General features: G+C 76.4%; 3 protein-coding genes across 9 annotated transcripts; 2 read left to right on the top strand and 1 right to left on the bottom strand.

Annotated features, from left to right (window-relative positions):
• Window positions 1-411: 411 nt before the first annotated feature.
• LOC134154092 (eukaryotic initiation factor 4A-I-like) lies at window positions 412-3,533 on the top strand (the record flags this gene model as incomplete). The annotated part of the gene is made up of 6 exons (XM_062600768.1): window positions 412-599; window positions 746-785; window positions 1,559-1,696; window positions 1,779-1,868; window positions 2,639-2,718; window positions 3,262-3,533. Coding segments are annotated over 6 exons (759 nt in total), but the record flags the coding sequence as incomplete, so codon positions are not given.
• A 2,642-nt stretch (window positions 3,534-6,175) lies between these two features.
• Window positions 6,176-9,078, top strand: MPDU1 (mannose-P-dolichol utilization defect 1). The gene is given in 11 exon segments (XM_062600767.1): window positions 6,176-6,276; window positions 6,540-6,545; window positions 6,548-6,590; window positions 6,871-6,896; window positions 6,899-7,012; window positions 7,218-7,284; window positions 7,605-7,690; window positions 7,773-7,891; window positions 8,182-8,268; window positions 8,270-8,293; window positions 8,667-9,078. Coding segments are annotated over 11 exon segments (780 nt in total). The 5' UTR covers window positions 6,176-6,188; the 3' UTR covers window positions 8,787-9,078.
• On the bottom strand, window positions 9,062-15,859 carry FXR2 (FMR1 autosomal homolog 2). 7 transcript variants are annotated; one of them, XM_062600764.1, is made up of 16 exons: window positions 15,773-15,859; window positions 14,442-14,494; window positions 14,269-14,362; window positions 14,127-14,198; window positions 13,442-13,590; window positions 13,136-13,229; window positions 12,932-13,048; window positions 12,209-12,379; window positions 12,062-12,140; window positions 11,879-11,986; window positions 11,547-11,635; window positions 10,949-11,177; window positions 10,298-10,491; window positions 10,019-10,223; window positions 9,620-9,717; window positions 9,277-9,365 (listed from the first exon to the last, which is right to left on the bottom strand). In XM_062600764.1, exons 1-15 carry the CDS (start codon window positions 15,821-15,823, stop codon window positions 9,638-9,640), a joined length of 1,785 nt encoding a protein of 594 aa, XP_062456748.1. In that variant the 5' UTR covers window positions 15,824-15,859; the 3' UTR covers window positions 9,277-9,365; window positions 9,620-9,637. The 7 variants fall into 7 exon arrangements, with proteins under 7 accessions (XP_062456747.1, XP_062456746.1, XP_062456744.1 ...); XM_062600763.1 differs by lacking the exon at window positions 10,949-11,177 and having other exon boundaries at window positions 9,062-9,365; XM_062600762.1 differs by lacking the exon at window positions 11,879-11,986 and having other exon boundaries at window positions 9,062-9,365; window positions 11,547-11,633.
• Between the last annotated feature and the right edge of the window lie 511 nt (window positions 15,860-16,370).

Below are 16,370 nucleotides of genomic sequence, written 5' to 3'. Positions count from 1 at the left end.
CTGCCCCCCTTGAGGGGGGTCCCTGCCCCCTGGGGGGTCTCTCTGCCCAGGGTGGGGTCCCTGCCCCCTTGAGGGGGGGTCCCCTGCCCCCTGGGGGGGTCTCTTCCGCCCAGGGTGGGGTCCCTGCCCCCTTGAGGGGGGGTCCCTGCCCCCTGGGGGGTCTCTCTGCCCAGGGTGGGGTCCCTGCCCCCTTGAGGGGGGGTCCCTGCCCCCTGGGGGGTCTCTCTGCCCAGGGTGGGGGTCCCTGCCCCCTTGAGGGGGGGTCCCTGCCCCCTGGGGGGTCTCTCTGCCCAGGGTGGGGTCCCTGCCCCCTTGAGGGGGGTCCCTGCCCCCTGGGGGGTCTCTCTGCCCAGGGTGGGGTCCTGCCCCCTTGAGGGGGGTCCCCTGCCCCCTGGGGGGTCTCTCTGCCAGGGTGGGGTCCCTGCCCCCTTGAGGGGGGGTCCCTGCCCCCAGGGGGGCTCTCGCCCGGGGGGCGCTGACCCCCCGCCCCCCCAGGTGGTCCTGCTCTCGGCCACGATGCCGCTGGACGTGCTCGAGGTGACCAAGAAGTTCATGCGGGAGCCGATCCGGATCCTGGTGAAGAAGGAGGAGCTGACGCTGGAGGGGATCGGCAGTTCTACATCAACGTGGAGCGCGAGGTGGGGGGGGGCGCGGGGGGGGGCATGCGGGGGGGGGGGCGCGGGGGGGGGCGCGGGGGGGGCGCTGGGCTGGGGGGGCGCTGGGCCGGGGGCCGGACGCCTGGGCCCGAGGGGATCCGGCAGTTCTACATCAACGTGGAGCGCGAGGTGGGGGGGGCGCGGGGGGGCACGCGGGGGGGGGATGTTTTGGGCGGGGGGGGGCAGAGGCCTGGGCCCAGGATTGGCGGGGCGCCCCGTGGCCCCCCCGCAGTGTCCCCACGCCAGAGTGACCCCCCCGGACCATGGGCAGCCCCGGGGCAGTGGGGCCGGCCCCTGAGCGGGGGCACAGGGGCAGCGTGGGCCGCGTGGGGCAGTGTGGGGGGCGTGGGGCGGTGTGGGGCCGTGTGGGGCCGTGTGGGGCAGCGTGGGGCCGTGTGGGGCCGCATGGGGCCGCGTGGGGCAGTGTGGGGGGCGTGGGGCCGTGTGGGGCGGCGTGGGGCCGCGTGGCGCCGTGTGGGGCAGCGTGGGGCCGTGTGGGGCTGCATGGCGCTGCGTGGGGCCGCGTGGGGCAGTGTGGGGGGCGTGGGGTGGCGTGGGGCCGTGTGGGGCAGTGTGGGGCCGCGTGGCGCCGCGTGGGGCGGCGTGGGGCAGCGTGGGGCGGTGTGGGGCAGCGTGGGGCCGCGTGGGGCAGCGTGGGGCCGCGTGGGGCCGTGTGGGGCAGTGTGGGGCCGCGTGGCGCCGCGTGGGGCGGCGTGGGGCAGCGTGGGGCAGCGTGGGGCCGTGTGGGGGCGGTGTGGGGCAGCGTGGGGCAGCGTGGGGCCGTGTGGGGGCGGTGTGGGGCAGCGTGGGGCAGCGTGGGGCCGCGTGGGGCAGTGTGGGGCAGCGTGGGGCCGCATGGCGCTGCGTGGGGCCGCGTGCCCCCCGCTGACGGCGCCCCCCAGGAGTGGAAGCTGGACACGCTGTGCGACCTCTACGAGACGCTGACCATCACGCAGGCCGTGATCTTCATCAACACCCGCCGCAAGGTCGACTGGCTCACGGAGAAGATGCACGCGCGCGACTTCACCGTCTCGGCCATGGTGCGGCGCGGGGCGGGGGCGGGGGGCGCCCGGACGCCTGGGCCCCGCCGCCGCCCCCCCGCTCACCCCCCTCCCCCCCCAGCACGGCGACATGGACCAGAAGGAGCGAGACGTCATCATGCGGGAATTCCGCTCGGGCTCCAGCCGCGTCCTCATCACCACCGACCTCCTGGTGAGGGGGGGCCGGGGGGGCCTGGGGGGGGGGGCCGAGCAGCCGGGGGGGGGCCAGCATCCCGGGGGGCCCGGAGGGCGGGGGGGGTCGGGTCCGAGCAGCCGGGGGGGGGCCAGCATCCCGGGGGGCCCGGGGAGGGGTCCGAGCATCTTGGGGGGGGGCCAGCATCCCGGGGGGCCCGGGGGGAGGGGTCCGAGCAGCTGGGGGGGGGGGCAGCATGCCGGGGGCCGGGGGGGCCCAGCATCCCGGGGGGGGCAGAGGGGGGCCCAGCAGCCGGGGGGGGGGGCGGTGCTGGCGTCCAACGCAGGGGGCCGCAGGGGGCGGGGGGGGTCGCAGCATCCGGGAGGGGCCCTGGTGTCCCGGGGGGGGTTGATGTTCAGGCGCGGGGGGGGCCCGGGGGGGCCCTCGGCATCGGGGCCCCCAGTGTCCGGCCCAAGGAGATTCCCTCTCTGCCCAGCGCCCGGTGCTGCGCGCAGGATGTAGCTCCTTGGCAGAGCGCGGGGCGGTCGGGGCCTCGGCGGGGGGCCCGGCCCCGCCCCCCCCCCCGCCCCCCCGGCCGCCGACAGGCCTCCCCGCCCCTCCCCCAGGAGCCCCCGCCCACAACTGCCGACAGCCCCCCCGAGCCCCCAGGCCCTTGGGGGGCCCCCCTTGGCACTCCCCCACCCCCAGAGCCCCCTGCCCCCCCCAGGCCCCTCTGGCCCTCCCCCCCCCGGCCCCCGCGAAGCCCCAAGGCCATTCGGGGCCTCCCTGACCCCCCCCCCCCCCCCCAGGCCCGGGGCATCGACGTCCAGCAGGTTTCGCTCGTCATCAACTACGACCTGCCCACGAACCGCGAGAACTACATCACCCGGTAGGGCCCCGGCGTCCGGGATGAGGGGCCCCGGCGTCCGGGATGAGGGGCCCAGGCATCCGGGAAGGGGGCCCAGATATCCGGGAAGGGGCCCAGGCGTCTGGGATGAGGGGCCCCGGCGTCCGGGAAGGGGCCCAGATATCCGGGAAGGGGCCCAGGCGTCTGGGATGAGGGGCCCCGGCGTCCGGGAAGGGGCCCAGATATCCGGGAAGGGGCCCAGGCGTCCGGGATGAGGGGCCCAGGCATCCGGGATAAGGGGGGCCCAGATATCCGGGAAGGGGCCCCGGCGTCCGGGATGGGACCCAGGCGTCCGGGATGAGGGGGCCCAGGCGTCCGGGAAGGGGCCCAGACATCCAAGGAGCAAGTGGGGGAGTGAGGGGAGGGGAGGCAGGCGGCTGGGGGGGGGTCGGGGGTGGAGTGGGGGGCCCAGGCATGCGGGGGGCCCTGGAATGGTTCATGGGGGGGGGGGCAGGTGTCTGGGCATGGTGGGGGCTGGGGCGGGGCCCAGGCGTCCGGGCGGGGACCCAGGCGTCCGGGCGGCAGGATCGGCCGCGGCGGCCGCTTCGGGCGCAAGGGCGTCGCCATCAACATGGTGACGGAGGAGGACAAGCGGACGCTGCGCGACATCGAGACCTTCTACAACACCTCCATCGAGGAGATGCCGCTCAACGTGGCCCGACCTCATCTGAGGCGGCCCCGGACGCCGGGGCCCCCCGGACGCCGGGGCCCCGCCCCCCCCACCCCCTTTTTGTTGGCTTTTGAATAAAAACGTCGCTTCGGGGAGGTGAAAAAGGAAATCCCCCGCGGCCCCCCGAGCCGCCCTGTGTCTCTGCCCTTCCTTCGCGCCGGGCGGGCCCAGGCGTCCGGCCCCGCCCCCGCCGCGCCCCGCCCCCGCGCGGGGGGCCCAGGCGTCCGGCCCCGCCCCGCCCCGCCCCTTTTGTAAAGTGTATTTATTGGAACCAAATAAAGGCGAAAATGGCGAAAAGCGAGATGGCTCCGGCGCCTCACTGGGGGCGGGGGCCGCCGCGCCCCTCCCGGACGCCTGGGCCCCCCCGGGCAGCCCCCCCCCCCCCCGGGTCCAGCGTGTCTCGGCCCGTTACCGTGGGGCCGGGGCTCGTCCAGGGCAGGCCCCGCCCCCTGCCAGGCCCCGCCCCCCTGCCAGGCCCCGCCCCCGCCGCAATCTGGAGCCGCGGCAGCGATTTGCAGCTTTTTCTCCACAAAATTTATTTCAGCCACAGCAGCAGAAGGGGCCCAGGTGTCCGAGCCCCGTTTCCCACCCCGCTGCTCCACCCACACCCAGGGGCTCCCGGACGCCGGGGCCCCTCCTTGCTGGGGGGTGGGGGGGGGAGGGGAGGCTCCCGGACGCCAGGGCCCCTCCCAGCTCAGTCCCAGAGCGCCATGGCCAGCGCCTCGCGGATGCGCCGCGCCGCCTGCCGCTGCCCGGGGCCGTCCTGCTCCCGGCCGCCGTCGTCGTCGGTCTCCTCCTCCTCCTCCTCCTCCTCGTCGTCCGCGTTGGCGGGCGCCGTCGGGGCGGCGGCGGTGGCAGGGGGGCTCGCGGCGGGGCGCCGCGGCGGCGGCGGCGGGGGGCTCGGGCGGGAGCCAGCGCGGCAGGCAGGCGTCGCCGCGCGTCTCGCACACGTTGTGCAGGGGTGCAGCAGGCGGCCACCAGCGTGGGCAGGAAGGCGACGTCGGTGTCGTTGCGCTTCTGCAGGCAGCGCCAGCGCCCGCGCAGCCGCCCGAAGGCGCCGGCCAGCACCGCCCCGGCCGCCGCCGCCGCCTCGTTGAAGCGCCGCCGCGGCGGGCTCAGCCCCGCGCCCCGGTACGGCCGCATGAGCCAGGGCAGCAGCGGGTGCCCGGCGCCGCCCAGCAGGAAGCGCGGCACCGGCACGCCGGCCAGGCGCCGCGGCGGCCCCGGCAGCAGCTCGCCCCGCTGCGCCCGCCGGTAGAGCCGGGGAGCCGCGCAGCACCTGGGCGTCGGAGCGGCGCCCGGGGCAGCCCACGTCGATGTCCCAGAAGCGGCCGGCGGCGTCGACGGCCGCCTGCAGCACCAGCGAGTGGCAGCCGCGGCGGTTGTAGTAGCGGGCGGCGTTGTCGTTGGGGCGCGCGGATGGGGATGTGCAGGGCGCCCAGGGCGCCCCGCCATCTGCGGCAGCGCGAAGGCGGCGGCGCCGGCGGGCGGCGGCGGCCCCACGAAGGCGGGCGTCAGGATGGCCACCACGGCCCTCGCAGACGTCGCGCAGGATCTTGCAGACGGTGGAGCGGGAGACGCCGAACTGCTGCTCCCACGGCGCGGTACTCGGTGCAGGCGCCCAGGCGCCACAGCGTCATGGCCAGGCGCACCTCGGCGGGGATGGCGCGGCGCATGTTGGTGTCGCGGCGCTGGATGGCGCCGCGCAGGCCGCCCGCACAGGAAGTCGAAGGTGCCGGGCGCCAGGCGGAAGTTCTCGGCCCACTCGCGGGGGCTGAAGGCCTTGGCGCGCACCGTCTCCCAGAAGGCCGAGCTCCGCGCCTTGCTCCAGAGCCGCCGCTCGCGGGGCGCCCGCGCCAGGGCCGCCGCCGCCGCCAGGGCCGGGCCGCCCGCCGCCGCCGCCGCCGCCGGCCGGGCCCGCAGCCGGCCCAGCCACAGCGCCGCGAAGCGCCGGCGCCCGCGGGGCGCGGGCCTGGCGGCGGCGGGCGGCGCGCCGGCGGCGGGCGGCCTCGCGCAGGCGGCGCCCGCGCTGCAGCCGCACGTAGAAGAGGAGGCAGAGGGCGACGGCGCCGCGGCCCAGCGCCGGCAGCGCCCGCAGGCAACATGGCGCCTCGCGCGCCGCCATCTCGCGGCGCCGCGCCGGGCGGCGGCGGCGGCGGCGGCGGGCACTGCGCAGGCGCGGCGGCGGCGGGGGGGGACACTGCGCAGGCGCGGCGGCGGCGGGGGGTGGCACTGCGCAGGCGCGGCGACGGCGGCGGGAGGAGTGCGCAGGCGCGGGAGCCGCGGGGCGACAGGGTTGCGCAGGCGCGGCGGGCGGCGGGGAGGGGGACACTGGCGCAGGCGCGGCGGCGGCGGGGGGGGGCACTGCGCAGGCGCGGCGGCGGGAGGAGTGCGCAGGCGCGGGGGCTGCGGCGCGGCAGGGCTGCGCAGGCGCGGCGGCGGCGGCGGGAGGGAGTGCGCAGGCGCGGGACTGGCGTCCTGGCGGCGGCGCGGCAACAATACGCAGGCGCGGCGCGGTGGCGCGGCAGCAGTGCGCAGGCGCGTAGGCCACTGTGTGACGCATGCTGAAGCGGTAGTACGCACGCGCGTAGGCGCTTGGGCCGCAGTGCGCAGGCGCGGAGGTGGTGTCCCGGCAGTGCGCAGGCGCGGGGAGGGCGGCCTTCCTGCCGCGTGGGGGAGGGGAGGAAACCAGGCGGGCGGCGGCCAATCAGCAGGCGCGGGCGGGGCGGCGCCTGCGCGCTGGCGCGGTGCAGGCGGAAGCGCGGGGCGAGCGCGGCTGGAGATGGCGGCGCTGCGCGGGTGGCTCGTCCCGCTCCTGCTGCCCGAGCACTGCTATGACGAGCTGCTGGTCCGCTTCAACCTGCTGCACGGTGCGGGCCGCGCCGGGCCGGGGCGGGGCAGTGTCGCGCCGGCGGCCATCGCGACTGGTCACGGGCGGATCGAGGGCGGGGGGGGGGGGGAGTGAAGGCTGCTCCCGCCGCCATGTTGGAAGCGGGCGGAAGTGCCCCGAGGGGGGCAGCGGAAGCCACCGGCGCGGTTGAGACGGGGGCCGCCATTGGGGGGGGGGAGGGGCGAGGAGCCCCCGGCGGCCTCGGTGACCCCCCCCCGGTGACACCCCCCCCCCCGCCGGTAGTGCCCTGCTGAAGATCCTGCTCAGCAAAGCGCTCGGCTACGGCATCGTATCGCCGGCTCCGTCATGGGTGAGGCGCGGCGGAGGCGCCGGGGGGCGGGGAAAGTGTGTGTGTGTGGGGGGGGGGGGCTCCGGTCCGGGTGAGGGGTGCCGGGGGGGGGGCGGGGCTGGTCGCGGTCGGAGGGTCCTGGTGGGGGGGGGGGTCCCGGTCGCGGAGAGCGGTCCCGGTCGGGGTTTGGGGGGTCCCGGTCGGGGTTTGGGGGGTCCCGGTCGGGGTTTGGGGGGGTCCCAGGGGTCCCGGTCCCGGGGCCCGCGGGCGCTGGCGCCCCGCTAGCGGCGCCGCAGTGAAGCTGCCGCAGGTGCTGAGGTGCTGCGGGCCCGGAGCGGCGCCGGCCTGAGCGTCGCCGCGTTGGCGCTGGAGCTGCTGGCGCTGGGCGGCACCGTGGGCTACAGCTGCGCCCGCGGCTTCCCTTCAGGTATGGGGGGGTCGGGGGGGGAATCGGGGGGTCGGGGCTACAGCTGCGCCCGCGGCTTCCCCTTCAGGTATGGGGGGGTCGGGGGGGGGAATCGGGGGGTCGGGGCTACAGCTGCGCCCGCGGCTTCCCCTTCAGGTATGGGGGGGTCGGGGGGGGAATCGGGGGGGTCGGGGCTACAGCTGCGCCCGCGGCTTCCCCTTTCAAGGTATGGGGGGGTCGGGGGGGGAATCGGGGGGTCGGGGCTACAGCTGCGCCCGCGGCTTCCCCTTCAGGTATGGGGGGGTCGGGGGGGGGATCGGGGGGTCGTGGCTACAGCTGCAGCTGTGACTTCCCCTTGGTGGGGGGCAGGGGAGGCAGTTGGGGGGGCTGAAACGGGACCCAGAGAGGGGCTGGGACACGGGGTTTGGGGGGGGGGGGGAGGAGACACCTGGTTCCTTTGGGGTGGGGGCACCTGGACCCCCCCTCGAGGGGGCAGCACCGAGTTGGGGGGGGGGGCACCAGGACTCTTTAAGGGGGTGTTTGGGGGGGGGCAGATACCTAGCGCCCCCCCCCAACACACACACACACCTGACCCCCCCCCCCCGCCCCGCAGCGCCTGGGGTGAGGCGCTCTTCCTCGCCCTGCAGACCGCCGCCATCGGCTTCCTCATCGAGCACTTCGAGGGCCGCACGGGCCGAGGTCGGTTGTGGGGCGCCTGGGCGTGCAGGGGGTGGGGGGCAGGCACCTGCCCCCCCCCCCCGACCGTCCCCCCTTCCCCCAGGGCTGCTGCTCGTGGGGCTCTATGGGGCGCTGCTGGGCGCCCTGGTCTCGCCGCTGGCCCCCCCCGGGCTCCTGACCCTGCTGCAGGCCACCAACCTGCCCGCCGTGGCCACCAGCCGGGTAGGCCCGGACGCCGGGGCCCCTTGCGGGTTGGGGGGGGGGGGGCAGGTGCTGGGACCTGGCGCGGGGGGGGGGGGGGGGGGAAACAGACAGTGGGGCCCTTGGGGGGGGGCGTCCTGGACACTGGGGCCCCTTGGGGTTCGGGGGGGGGGGGGGGCAGCTGCTGGGACCTGGCGCGGGGGAGGGGGGCAGACAGCGGGGCCCCTTGGGGGGGGGCAGATGCCGGGGCCCTGTGGGGTTTGGGGGGGGCCCGGACGCCAGGGCCCCCCTGACCCCCCCCGGCCCCCCAGCTGATGCAGGCGGCCACCAACTGCCGCCAGGGCCACACGGGGCAGCTCTCGGCCGTCACCACCTTCCTGCTGCTGGCCGGGGCCCTGGGCCCGCGTCTTCACCTCCCTCCAGGTGAGCCCGGACCCACAGCAGCCTGCCCCACACCCTGCCCACGGGGCCCAGACCCACGTCCTGCCCCACGGGGCCCAGACCCACATCCTGCCCTTCAGCATCTAGACCTACATCCTCCCCACAGTACCCAGACCGCAGGGCCTGGACCCATGGTGATCAGACTGACAACGTCCTGCCCCACAGTGCCCGGACCCAGAGAGCCATGCCCCATGGCCCACTGACACACAGACCCTGGACCCACAACATCCTGACCCATGGCACCTGGGCCCACAACATCCTGCTCCATGGCCCTGTGATCCATGGCGCCTGGACCCCCAGCTCCCTGCCCCATCATGCCCTGCCCCACGGCACAAACTGCCCCTCGGCCCCACAGGAGACCGGCGACCCGCTGCTGGCGCTGACCTTCGCCGTCTCGGCCGCCTGCAACGGGCTCCTGGCCGGGCAGCTGCTCTACTACTGGCGGGTGCCCCCCGCCCGGGCCAAGGGCGAGTAGGGGCCGCCCCACGGCGCTGCCCCAAGGCCTTCCCCCGCCCCTCCAGCACCAGGGCCGTCAGGAACCTGCCCCACGGCGCTGGGGCCACCCCAGGGACCACACAGATCTCTCCAGCTGTCGGGGGGCACAGTGGGGGGGGGGGGGGGGTTGCATTTCTCCCTCCCCTCGGCCTTCCGCAACGCCTGGGCCCCCCGCGCCCAGCGCAGCAGCAGGGGGAGGCCCGCGCGGGGCCCAGGCGTCCGGGCCCCAATAAAGGTGCGGTAGGGCCCCACCCCTGCTCGCTCTGCAGCTCCGTCTGTTTTTTTTTATTCTTTTTTGTTTTTTTAAATACTGTACAGTGAAAAATAAATAAGGTTGCGGGGCGGCGGCGGGGGCAGCCGGGCCCCGCGGGGCGGCGCTCGCCAAGGCACAGGCTCGGGGGGCCAGGGGCCTAGGAGATGCCGTTGACCAGGGCGGGGGCGGGGCGGCGAGCGGGGGGGCCCTTCGGCGACCCCCCCCGGGCCCCCGGCCCCAGCGGCTCCGGCGTCAGCCGCTGGCGGCTCTGCGACTCGGCCCGCGAGATGTAGTCGGCCACGGTCACTGTGTGGGAACACGCGTGACCCCCCCCCCCCCCCCCGGGGGGGAGGTGAATGCGTGACGGGGGGGCAGAGGGGAACGCACGTTTTGAGTGAGCGACATGGGGGGGTCACAGTGGGGGGGGGGGGCGTCTGTGCGTCGGGCCTGTGCCGCAGGCACTGAGGGAGGACACGCGTGTGCTGCCGGGTTGGGGGGGGGACACGCGTGTGCTACCGGGTTGGGGGGGGGACATGCGTGGGGCGGGCGCTGCGCGTTACCTGGCTGCCGGTCCCGGCTCATGGAGCCGTCCGGGGCGGGAGCCCCGGTTGCGGCGGGCGCCGGCTGCGGTTGCGCCGCTGCGGCTTCGACTCGTCTTCTGCCGGGGGGGGGAAGGGGAACATGAGGCAGTGCCAGCGCCTGACCCCCCCCCCAGCACCCCCCCGGGCCGCTGCCGCCTCCGCTGCCCCCCAGCGCCCCCCCAGGCCATTCCCGGCTCCCCCCGCGCCCCCCCAGGCCGCTCCCGGCTCCCCCCGCGCCCCCCAGGCCGTTCCCGGCTCCCCCGCGCCCCCCCCCCAGGGCCGCTCCCGGCTCCCCCCGCGCCCCCCAGGGCCGCTCCCGGCTCCCCCCGCGCCCCCCCAGGCCGCTCCCGGCTCCCCCCCGCGCCCCCCCACGCTCACCCAGGCCGTTCTCCGCCACCGAGGCGCCGTCGGACTCGGCGGCGCCGTCCATGACGGTGGCGTCGTCGTCGGTGCGGCGGCGGCGGGAGCGGCGGCGGCGGCGGGCACCGGCGGGGGGGGGCGGCCCCCGGCTCCCCCTCGGCGCCCGGCTCCCCCTCGGCCCCCTCCAGCAGGCTGTAGGGGTTGCTGTCGGGGTCCTTGAGCACTGGGCGGGGGGCAGGGGGTCAGAGCCCGGCCGGACCCCCCCCCACCGCCGCCCCCTCCCTGCCGCCCCCTCACCTGAGCTGATGGAGGAAGCGCCGTGCCGGGGGGCAGCTGGGGGGCCGCGGCCCCCGGGGGGGTGGGGGGCGCCGGCGGGGAGGCCCCTCCTCGGGGCGCCCGGCGGGGGTCCCGCTCGCCGCCCGGGGGGGGACCTGGCTCCTGGCGCCGCTCCCCGTCGGGGTCCGAGGTGGTGGAGGCGTCCGAGCCAGGCCCTGCACCGGGGGGAGGGGAGTTGTGGGGGGGATTAGGGGGCTGGGGGCGCAATGTGTGGGGGGGGGGCGCTGCAGGAGCTCATTGGGGGGGCACCGAGCAGCGGGCCTGAGGGGAGCATTTATTGGGAGGCAGAGAGCTGGGGGCTGAGGGGCAGCGGGGCAGCACTGAGGGGGCACTGTGGGTCTTTATTGGGGCACAGAGCAGGGGTGACTGGGGGCACTGGGGGTGTTCAGTGGAGGACATCAGGGAGATAATGAGGGACAGGGGGCATGGGGGGGGACGGGCTGCAGGGCTGTGGGGGGCCAGGGGGATGTGGGGCGCTATGGGGGTGCTGGGGGCATTTTACAGGGGGCCGTGCAAGTGGAGAGGCGGGGTAGGGGTGAGGGGCAGCAGTGGGCACCGCCCCCCCCCCCAGACAGGCGTGCGCGGGTCCGCCGCCCCCCAGGCCCCCCGTACCGTAGGGGCCGGGCGCGCGGCGCCCGCGGCCGCGGCCGCCGTAGCTGCGGGTGCCGTGCAGCGAGGAGGAGGTACTGTCGTCCGTGGCGTAGCCCCGCCGCGCTCGCTCCCGCTCCCGGTCCCGGTCCCGGTCCCGGTCGGGGCGGGCGGGCGGCGGGCGGAAGCCGAGGCCGATCTGCCGGAGCTGCTCGTCGATCTGCAGCCGCTCCAGGCGCAGCTGCTCCACCTCCTGCGGGGGCGGCAGGACCCGCGTGGGGGGGGATCCGCGTGGGGAGGGGGGACCCGCGGGGGGGGACCCAGCGTGGGGGGGGCGGCTGCAGCGCTGGGATCGGGGAGGCGAAGGGGGGCGGGGGGGCTGGTGGTGCTGTGAGGCTGGGGGGGCTGCTGCAGGGCCGGGGCGGCTCTGGGGTGACTGTGGGGTGGCTGCACAGTAGCCGGGCTGCATAGGGAGTGGGGGGCTGCCATAGGGGGGTGGGGGGCTGCCATGGGGCAGCCATGTGTAGTCAGGGGGGCCGTGGGGCAGCCCAGTGGGGCTGGGCGGCCGGGGGGTGGCCATGGGGCGGCCATGGGGGCGGTCAGGGCGCCGCGGGGCGGGTACCTGCAGGTAGGCCAGGTGATACTCCAACAGGGCCTGGGCGTTGCTGATGTTCTCCCGCGTCCCCACGAAGATGAAGGGCACCATTCCCTGGCGGGGGAAGGGGGGGTGAGGACCCCCAAACCAACGCCCTGAGACCCCCCCCACCGGCCCCCCAGTATCCCCACACTGACCCCCCGGGACCACCAACCCCCCCTTACACCCACCCAAATCATCTCTGTGGGTCTCTCAATCTCTCAGTGGCCCTAAGAGCCCCCAAACTGTCCATCCAGCAGCCTGTGGACCCCCAAACTGACCCCCCTTACCCTCCGAGACCCCCCCGGGGCCCTCACCCTCCTCCCGCGGGTTCCTCTTGTCGTTGTCGCCCTCCACGCGGACCCGCACGACGCCCGACTTATCCACGATCTCCTGGATGACCTTCCCGTTCTTCCCAATGACCTTCCCTGTGCCAGGGGGCGGGCGGGGGTCACCCCGTGCCCCCCCATGCCCCCAGGGCTGCCCCGGCCCCCCTCACTCACCAACCAGCCCACGGGGCACCTGCACCGAGTCCTCGGAGAACTCCAGGAAGCTGCGGGCCTGGCGGCACGCCTCGGGGCTCTGGGGGGGTCGGGGGGGGTCAGCGCGGCCCCCCCGCGGCGGCCGGCCCCCCCGGCCCCCGCCCCCACCTCGCCGTAGATGCGGAAGGTGCAGGTGGCCTCGTCGAGCTCGATGGCGGTGACGCCGGGCACCTTGCGGGCCTGCTGGATGTTGGCGCCGTGCGTGCCGATGGCCAGGCCCATGAGCTCCTCCCGCACCCCAAACTCCTCCTGGAAGGCCGAGGCCAGCTGCTTGCTGGTCTGCGGGGGCAGCGGCGTCAGCGCGGGGGCCGCAAGGCCGCCGGGAGCGGCGTGGCGCAGCGCCGCATGGAGCGGCGTGGTGCGGCACGGCGCCGCGTGGCGTGGAGCAGTGCGGCACGGCATGGTGCGGCACAACACGACACGGCACAACACGACACGGCACAGCATGGCGCATCATGGTGCAGCACGGCCTGCAGCAGCGTGGCACAGCACAGTGCTGCGCAGCATGGCACGGAGCAGCACAGCACGGTGTGGCACGGCACAGCGCAACACAGCACGACATGGCATGGAGCAGCGTGGCACAGCACAGTGCTGCGCAGCATAGTACGGAGCAGCACAGCACGGTGTGGCACGGCACAGCGCGACACGGCACAACATGGCATGGAGCAGCGCGGCACAGCACGGAGCAGCGTGGCACAGCACAGTGCGGTGCAGCGCGGCACGGCACAGCGTGGCACGGCGCGGCACAGCACAGTGCGGTGCAGCGTGGCACGGCACAGCGTGGCACGGCACAGCGTGGCACGGCACAGCGTGGCACGGCACAGCGCTCACCTCCAGGTGCTTGGTGGCCTCCTCGTTGCGCGACATGAGCATCAGCTTGGTGCGGATGCTGCGCAGGTGCATGTCGCCCAGCAGCGCCGCCCGCTTCACCGCCGCCTCGCTGGTGGCCTGGGGGGGGGGGCTGTGAGGGGGCAGCAGGGGGGACACGGTGGCGGGGGGGCCGCGCTGGCGGCGGGGGGGCCGCGCGCTGCTCACCAGGATGCAGAGCTCGCTGCTGGCCGCCTTGAGGAAGACGCAGTCGGCCCCCACCCCGCGCTTGAACTCCTTGTGCACGCCGGCGTTGGAGCAGCTGCGGGACGGTGTCGCACTGCTGGGGGCCGCCAGGACCCCGACCCCCCCGCTGCTGCTGCTGCCCGGGGGCCAGGGGGCCGCTGGGGCCCCCTGCCCCGCTACCGCCACCTCCCAGTCCCCCCAAAACCCCGCCTGGGGGCTGAGGGGGCCGCTGGGACCCCCGACGCTGCCGGGGGCAGACCCCGGCCCCCCGCGCCCCCCCCCGCTCACGCGTCCTTGAGGTCCTCGGGCACGGGCAGGCGGTACTGGAAGAAGGTGGCCTTGGTGGCCTCGCGGCTGGGGTTGATGGGCCGCAGCCGCTCCAGGGTGACGATCTCGTTGTAGGTGGCGTCGCAGGCGGCGTACTCGATGACGTAGAACTGGGGGCGCGGGCCGGGCTCAGCGCGCGGCGGGACCCCCCAACGCCCCCGCGGCCGGGAACCCCCCCCCCAATCCCCATGGCCGGGACCCCCAACTTCCCCCCACAGCCGGGCCCCCCCCTCGTCCCCATGGCCGGGACCCCCAACTCCCCCCTGCGGCCAGGACCCCCCCCGTCCCCATGGCCAGGATCTCCCTCGTGCCCATGGCCGGAGCCCCCGAGTGCCCCCCGTGGCCAGGACCACCCCACCTCCACGGCATTGGGCCGGGTCCTCCCAACGGCCCCCCTGGCTGGGATTCCCCCATCACCACGGCCAGGATCTCCCTCGTGCCCCCCACGGCCAGGACACACCCCGTCCCTGTGGCGCATGGCTGGATACCCCCGTCCCCGCGGCGCGCAGGTCAAGACGCCCCCTCACCCCCACGGCCGGGACCCTCCCACGCCCACGGTACACAGCCGGGACCCCCCCCATCCCCACGCCCATGGCCGGGACCCCCCACGGCGCACGGGGGACCCCTGCCACGGTCCCCGACTCACGTCACCCTTCATCATGCGCACGCGGGCCAGCCACCAGCCGCAGGGCTCGTGCTCGTTGGCGCGCGAGTAGACCTGGCCGGGAGGAGACGGCGTCAGCGGGGCCGGCCAGGGGGGACCGGGGGGGGCCGGGGCCGTCGCTCACCTCCACCTCGTCGCCCTCGGCGATCTCCTTGCTGTAGTCGGCCGGCGGCGGCAGGCGGACGTCGCCGAAGGGGATCTGCCGCTCGGGCTGCCAGCTGCGGCGGGCCGAGGCGGCGGTGAGGCGGGAGGGGGCCGTGGCGGCCCCCCCGCGCCGCTCCCCCGCCCGGGGCTCACTTGTTCTCGAAGGCGATGGTCACCGAGTCCTCGTGCAGGTCCCGCACAAAGCCCTGGGAGGAGGGGGGCCACGGCATGGGCCGGGGGGGCCGTGCCGGACCCCCGGCCGCCCGCGGCGCAAACCTGATGCGTCATCGGCCGGTCCGGCGGCGCGCGGCCCCGCGGGGCCCAGGCGTCCGGCGCGCGGGATACCGGCCGCCCGCAGCGCCCCGGGTGTTTTTAGCCTCAGTGGCGGCCGCTGACCAAGAGCCGCCAGGGGGGTGGGGGGCCCGGCTCGGCCCTCCAGGCCCTCGGGGATACCCCAGTGCTGAGCCCTCCGGCCCCCGCGACCCAGGCAGAGCCCCACAACGCCCCTCTCACCCAGAGACCCCCCAAATCGCTCCTCCAGGCCCCTCCTCCCCTCAGCACCGACCCCTCTGCTCAGAGACTCCTCCAAATTCCCCTGAGACCCTCGACGTCCACCCAGAGACCCCCTCCGAGACGCCCCTTCCCTCCAGCCCCCCCAGCACCAGCCCTGTCTTCTCAGAGATGCCCCTGAACTCTACCAAAGAGCCCCAAATCTTCTCAGACCCCCCTCAAGCCCTCAGGGACCCACACAGCACTTGTCAGAAAGCACCTAGCCCCACAGACACCCCAACCTGCTATGAAGCACCCAAAACAACCCCTCACCCCCCCCAGACATCCTCAGGGACACCCCTCGCACCACAGACTTGCCCCCAAACGCCCCTCAGGCCTCCAAACACACTGCAAACTCCAAAATCCCTCGAAGACCCCAAAGTGCTCCCCCAAGACCCTTCCCAGTCCCACAGGCTCCCGAACCCCCTCCCAGAGACCTCCAAAAGCATCTCAGACTCCCCCAAATGCCCTCAGAGACCCTCCTACCTCCCCAGGGCCCCCCCGAATCCCCTTAAGAGATCCCAAAGGGCCCCTCAAAGACCCCCCGTGCCACCCAGACCCCCCAAACGCCTTACAGACTCCCCAGCAACCCCCCGCAGAGCCCAAGCACCCCTCAGAGACTCCGTCAGCCCCACAGGCTCCCCAGCGCCGCTTAGGGACCCCTAAACATCCCTCAAAGGCACCAGCGCGCCCCGCAGACGAGACCCCCAGATCCCCTGGGGCCCCCCCAGCCCCAGAGCCCCCCGGACTCCTCAAAGCCCCTTCGGAGCCCACAAGCGCCGCTCAGAAACCTTCACCCCCTCGACGCGCCCCCCAGAGGCGCCTCGAACTCCTCATCCCCCCCGAGCCCCCCAAGCGCCCCCCGGAAACCCTCCCCCAGCCCCCTCCGGGCCCCGGCGCGCCCCTCGGGCCGCGCCGCCGCCCGCCCGCCTCACCTTGTAGAAGGCCCCGTTGGAGCCGCGCACCTCCACGGGGAGCCCGTCCATGGGCGCCGCCGCCGCCGCGCCGCCGCCGAGCAGGGCCCCGGCGGGGGCGGGCGGGGCCGCGGGCCGCGCGGGCTCCGCCACCGTGAGGGCGCGGGGGGACGGGGCCTGCTCCGACCGCGGCACCGGCACCGGCACCGGCACCGGCACGGGCACCGGCACCGCCCGCCGCCGCCGCCGCCGCGCATGCGCCGCCGCCGCGGCCGCCGCCGCCGGGGCCGCACTGCGCCGGCGCCAACGGCCGCGCGCCCCGCCCCGCCGCCGCTCAGCGCGGCCGGCCAATCCGCGCGCCCGCCGCGCGCGCGGGGACGGGGCGCCACCGCCCCACCTCGGCTCAGCCAATCGGGAGCCGTCGCGGCGCCTCGCGCGCCCTCCCCCGCCCCGCCCCTCGCCGGCACGGCCCCGCCCCACCGCCTCCGCCCCGCCCCTCCCCGCCTCCCCGCCAATGGGGGCTCGACTCCCGCGGCCCCGCCCCCTCCGGACGGCTGCGGAGCCACGCCCCCTTCGCCGTGGCAACCGATCCCCCAGCCGCCACGCCCCTCCCCCGTGC

This window comes from Rhea pennata, assembly GCF_028389875.1.
Source record: "Rhea pennata isolate bPtePen1 chromosome 34 unlocalized genomic scaffold, bPtePen1.pri SUPER_34_unloc_3, whole genome shotgun sequence".
Lineage (NCBI taxonomy): Eukaryota > Metazoa > Chordata > Aves > Rheiformes > Rheidae > Rhea > Rhea pennata.
The sequence above is the reverse complement of the archived record's forward strand: the minus strand, read 5'-3'. Positions and strand labels throughout refer to the sequence as shown.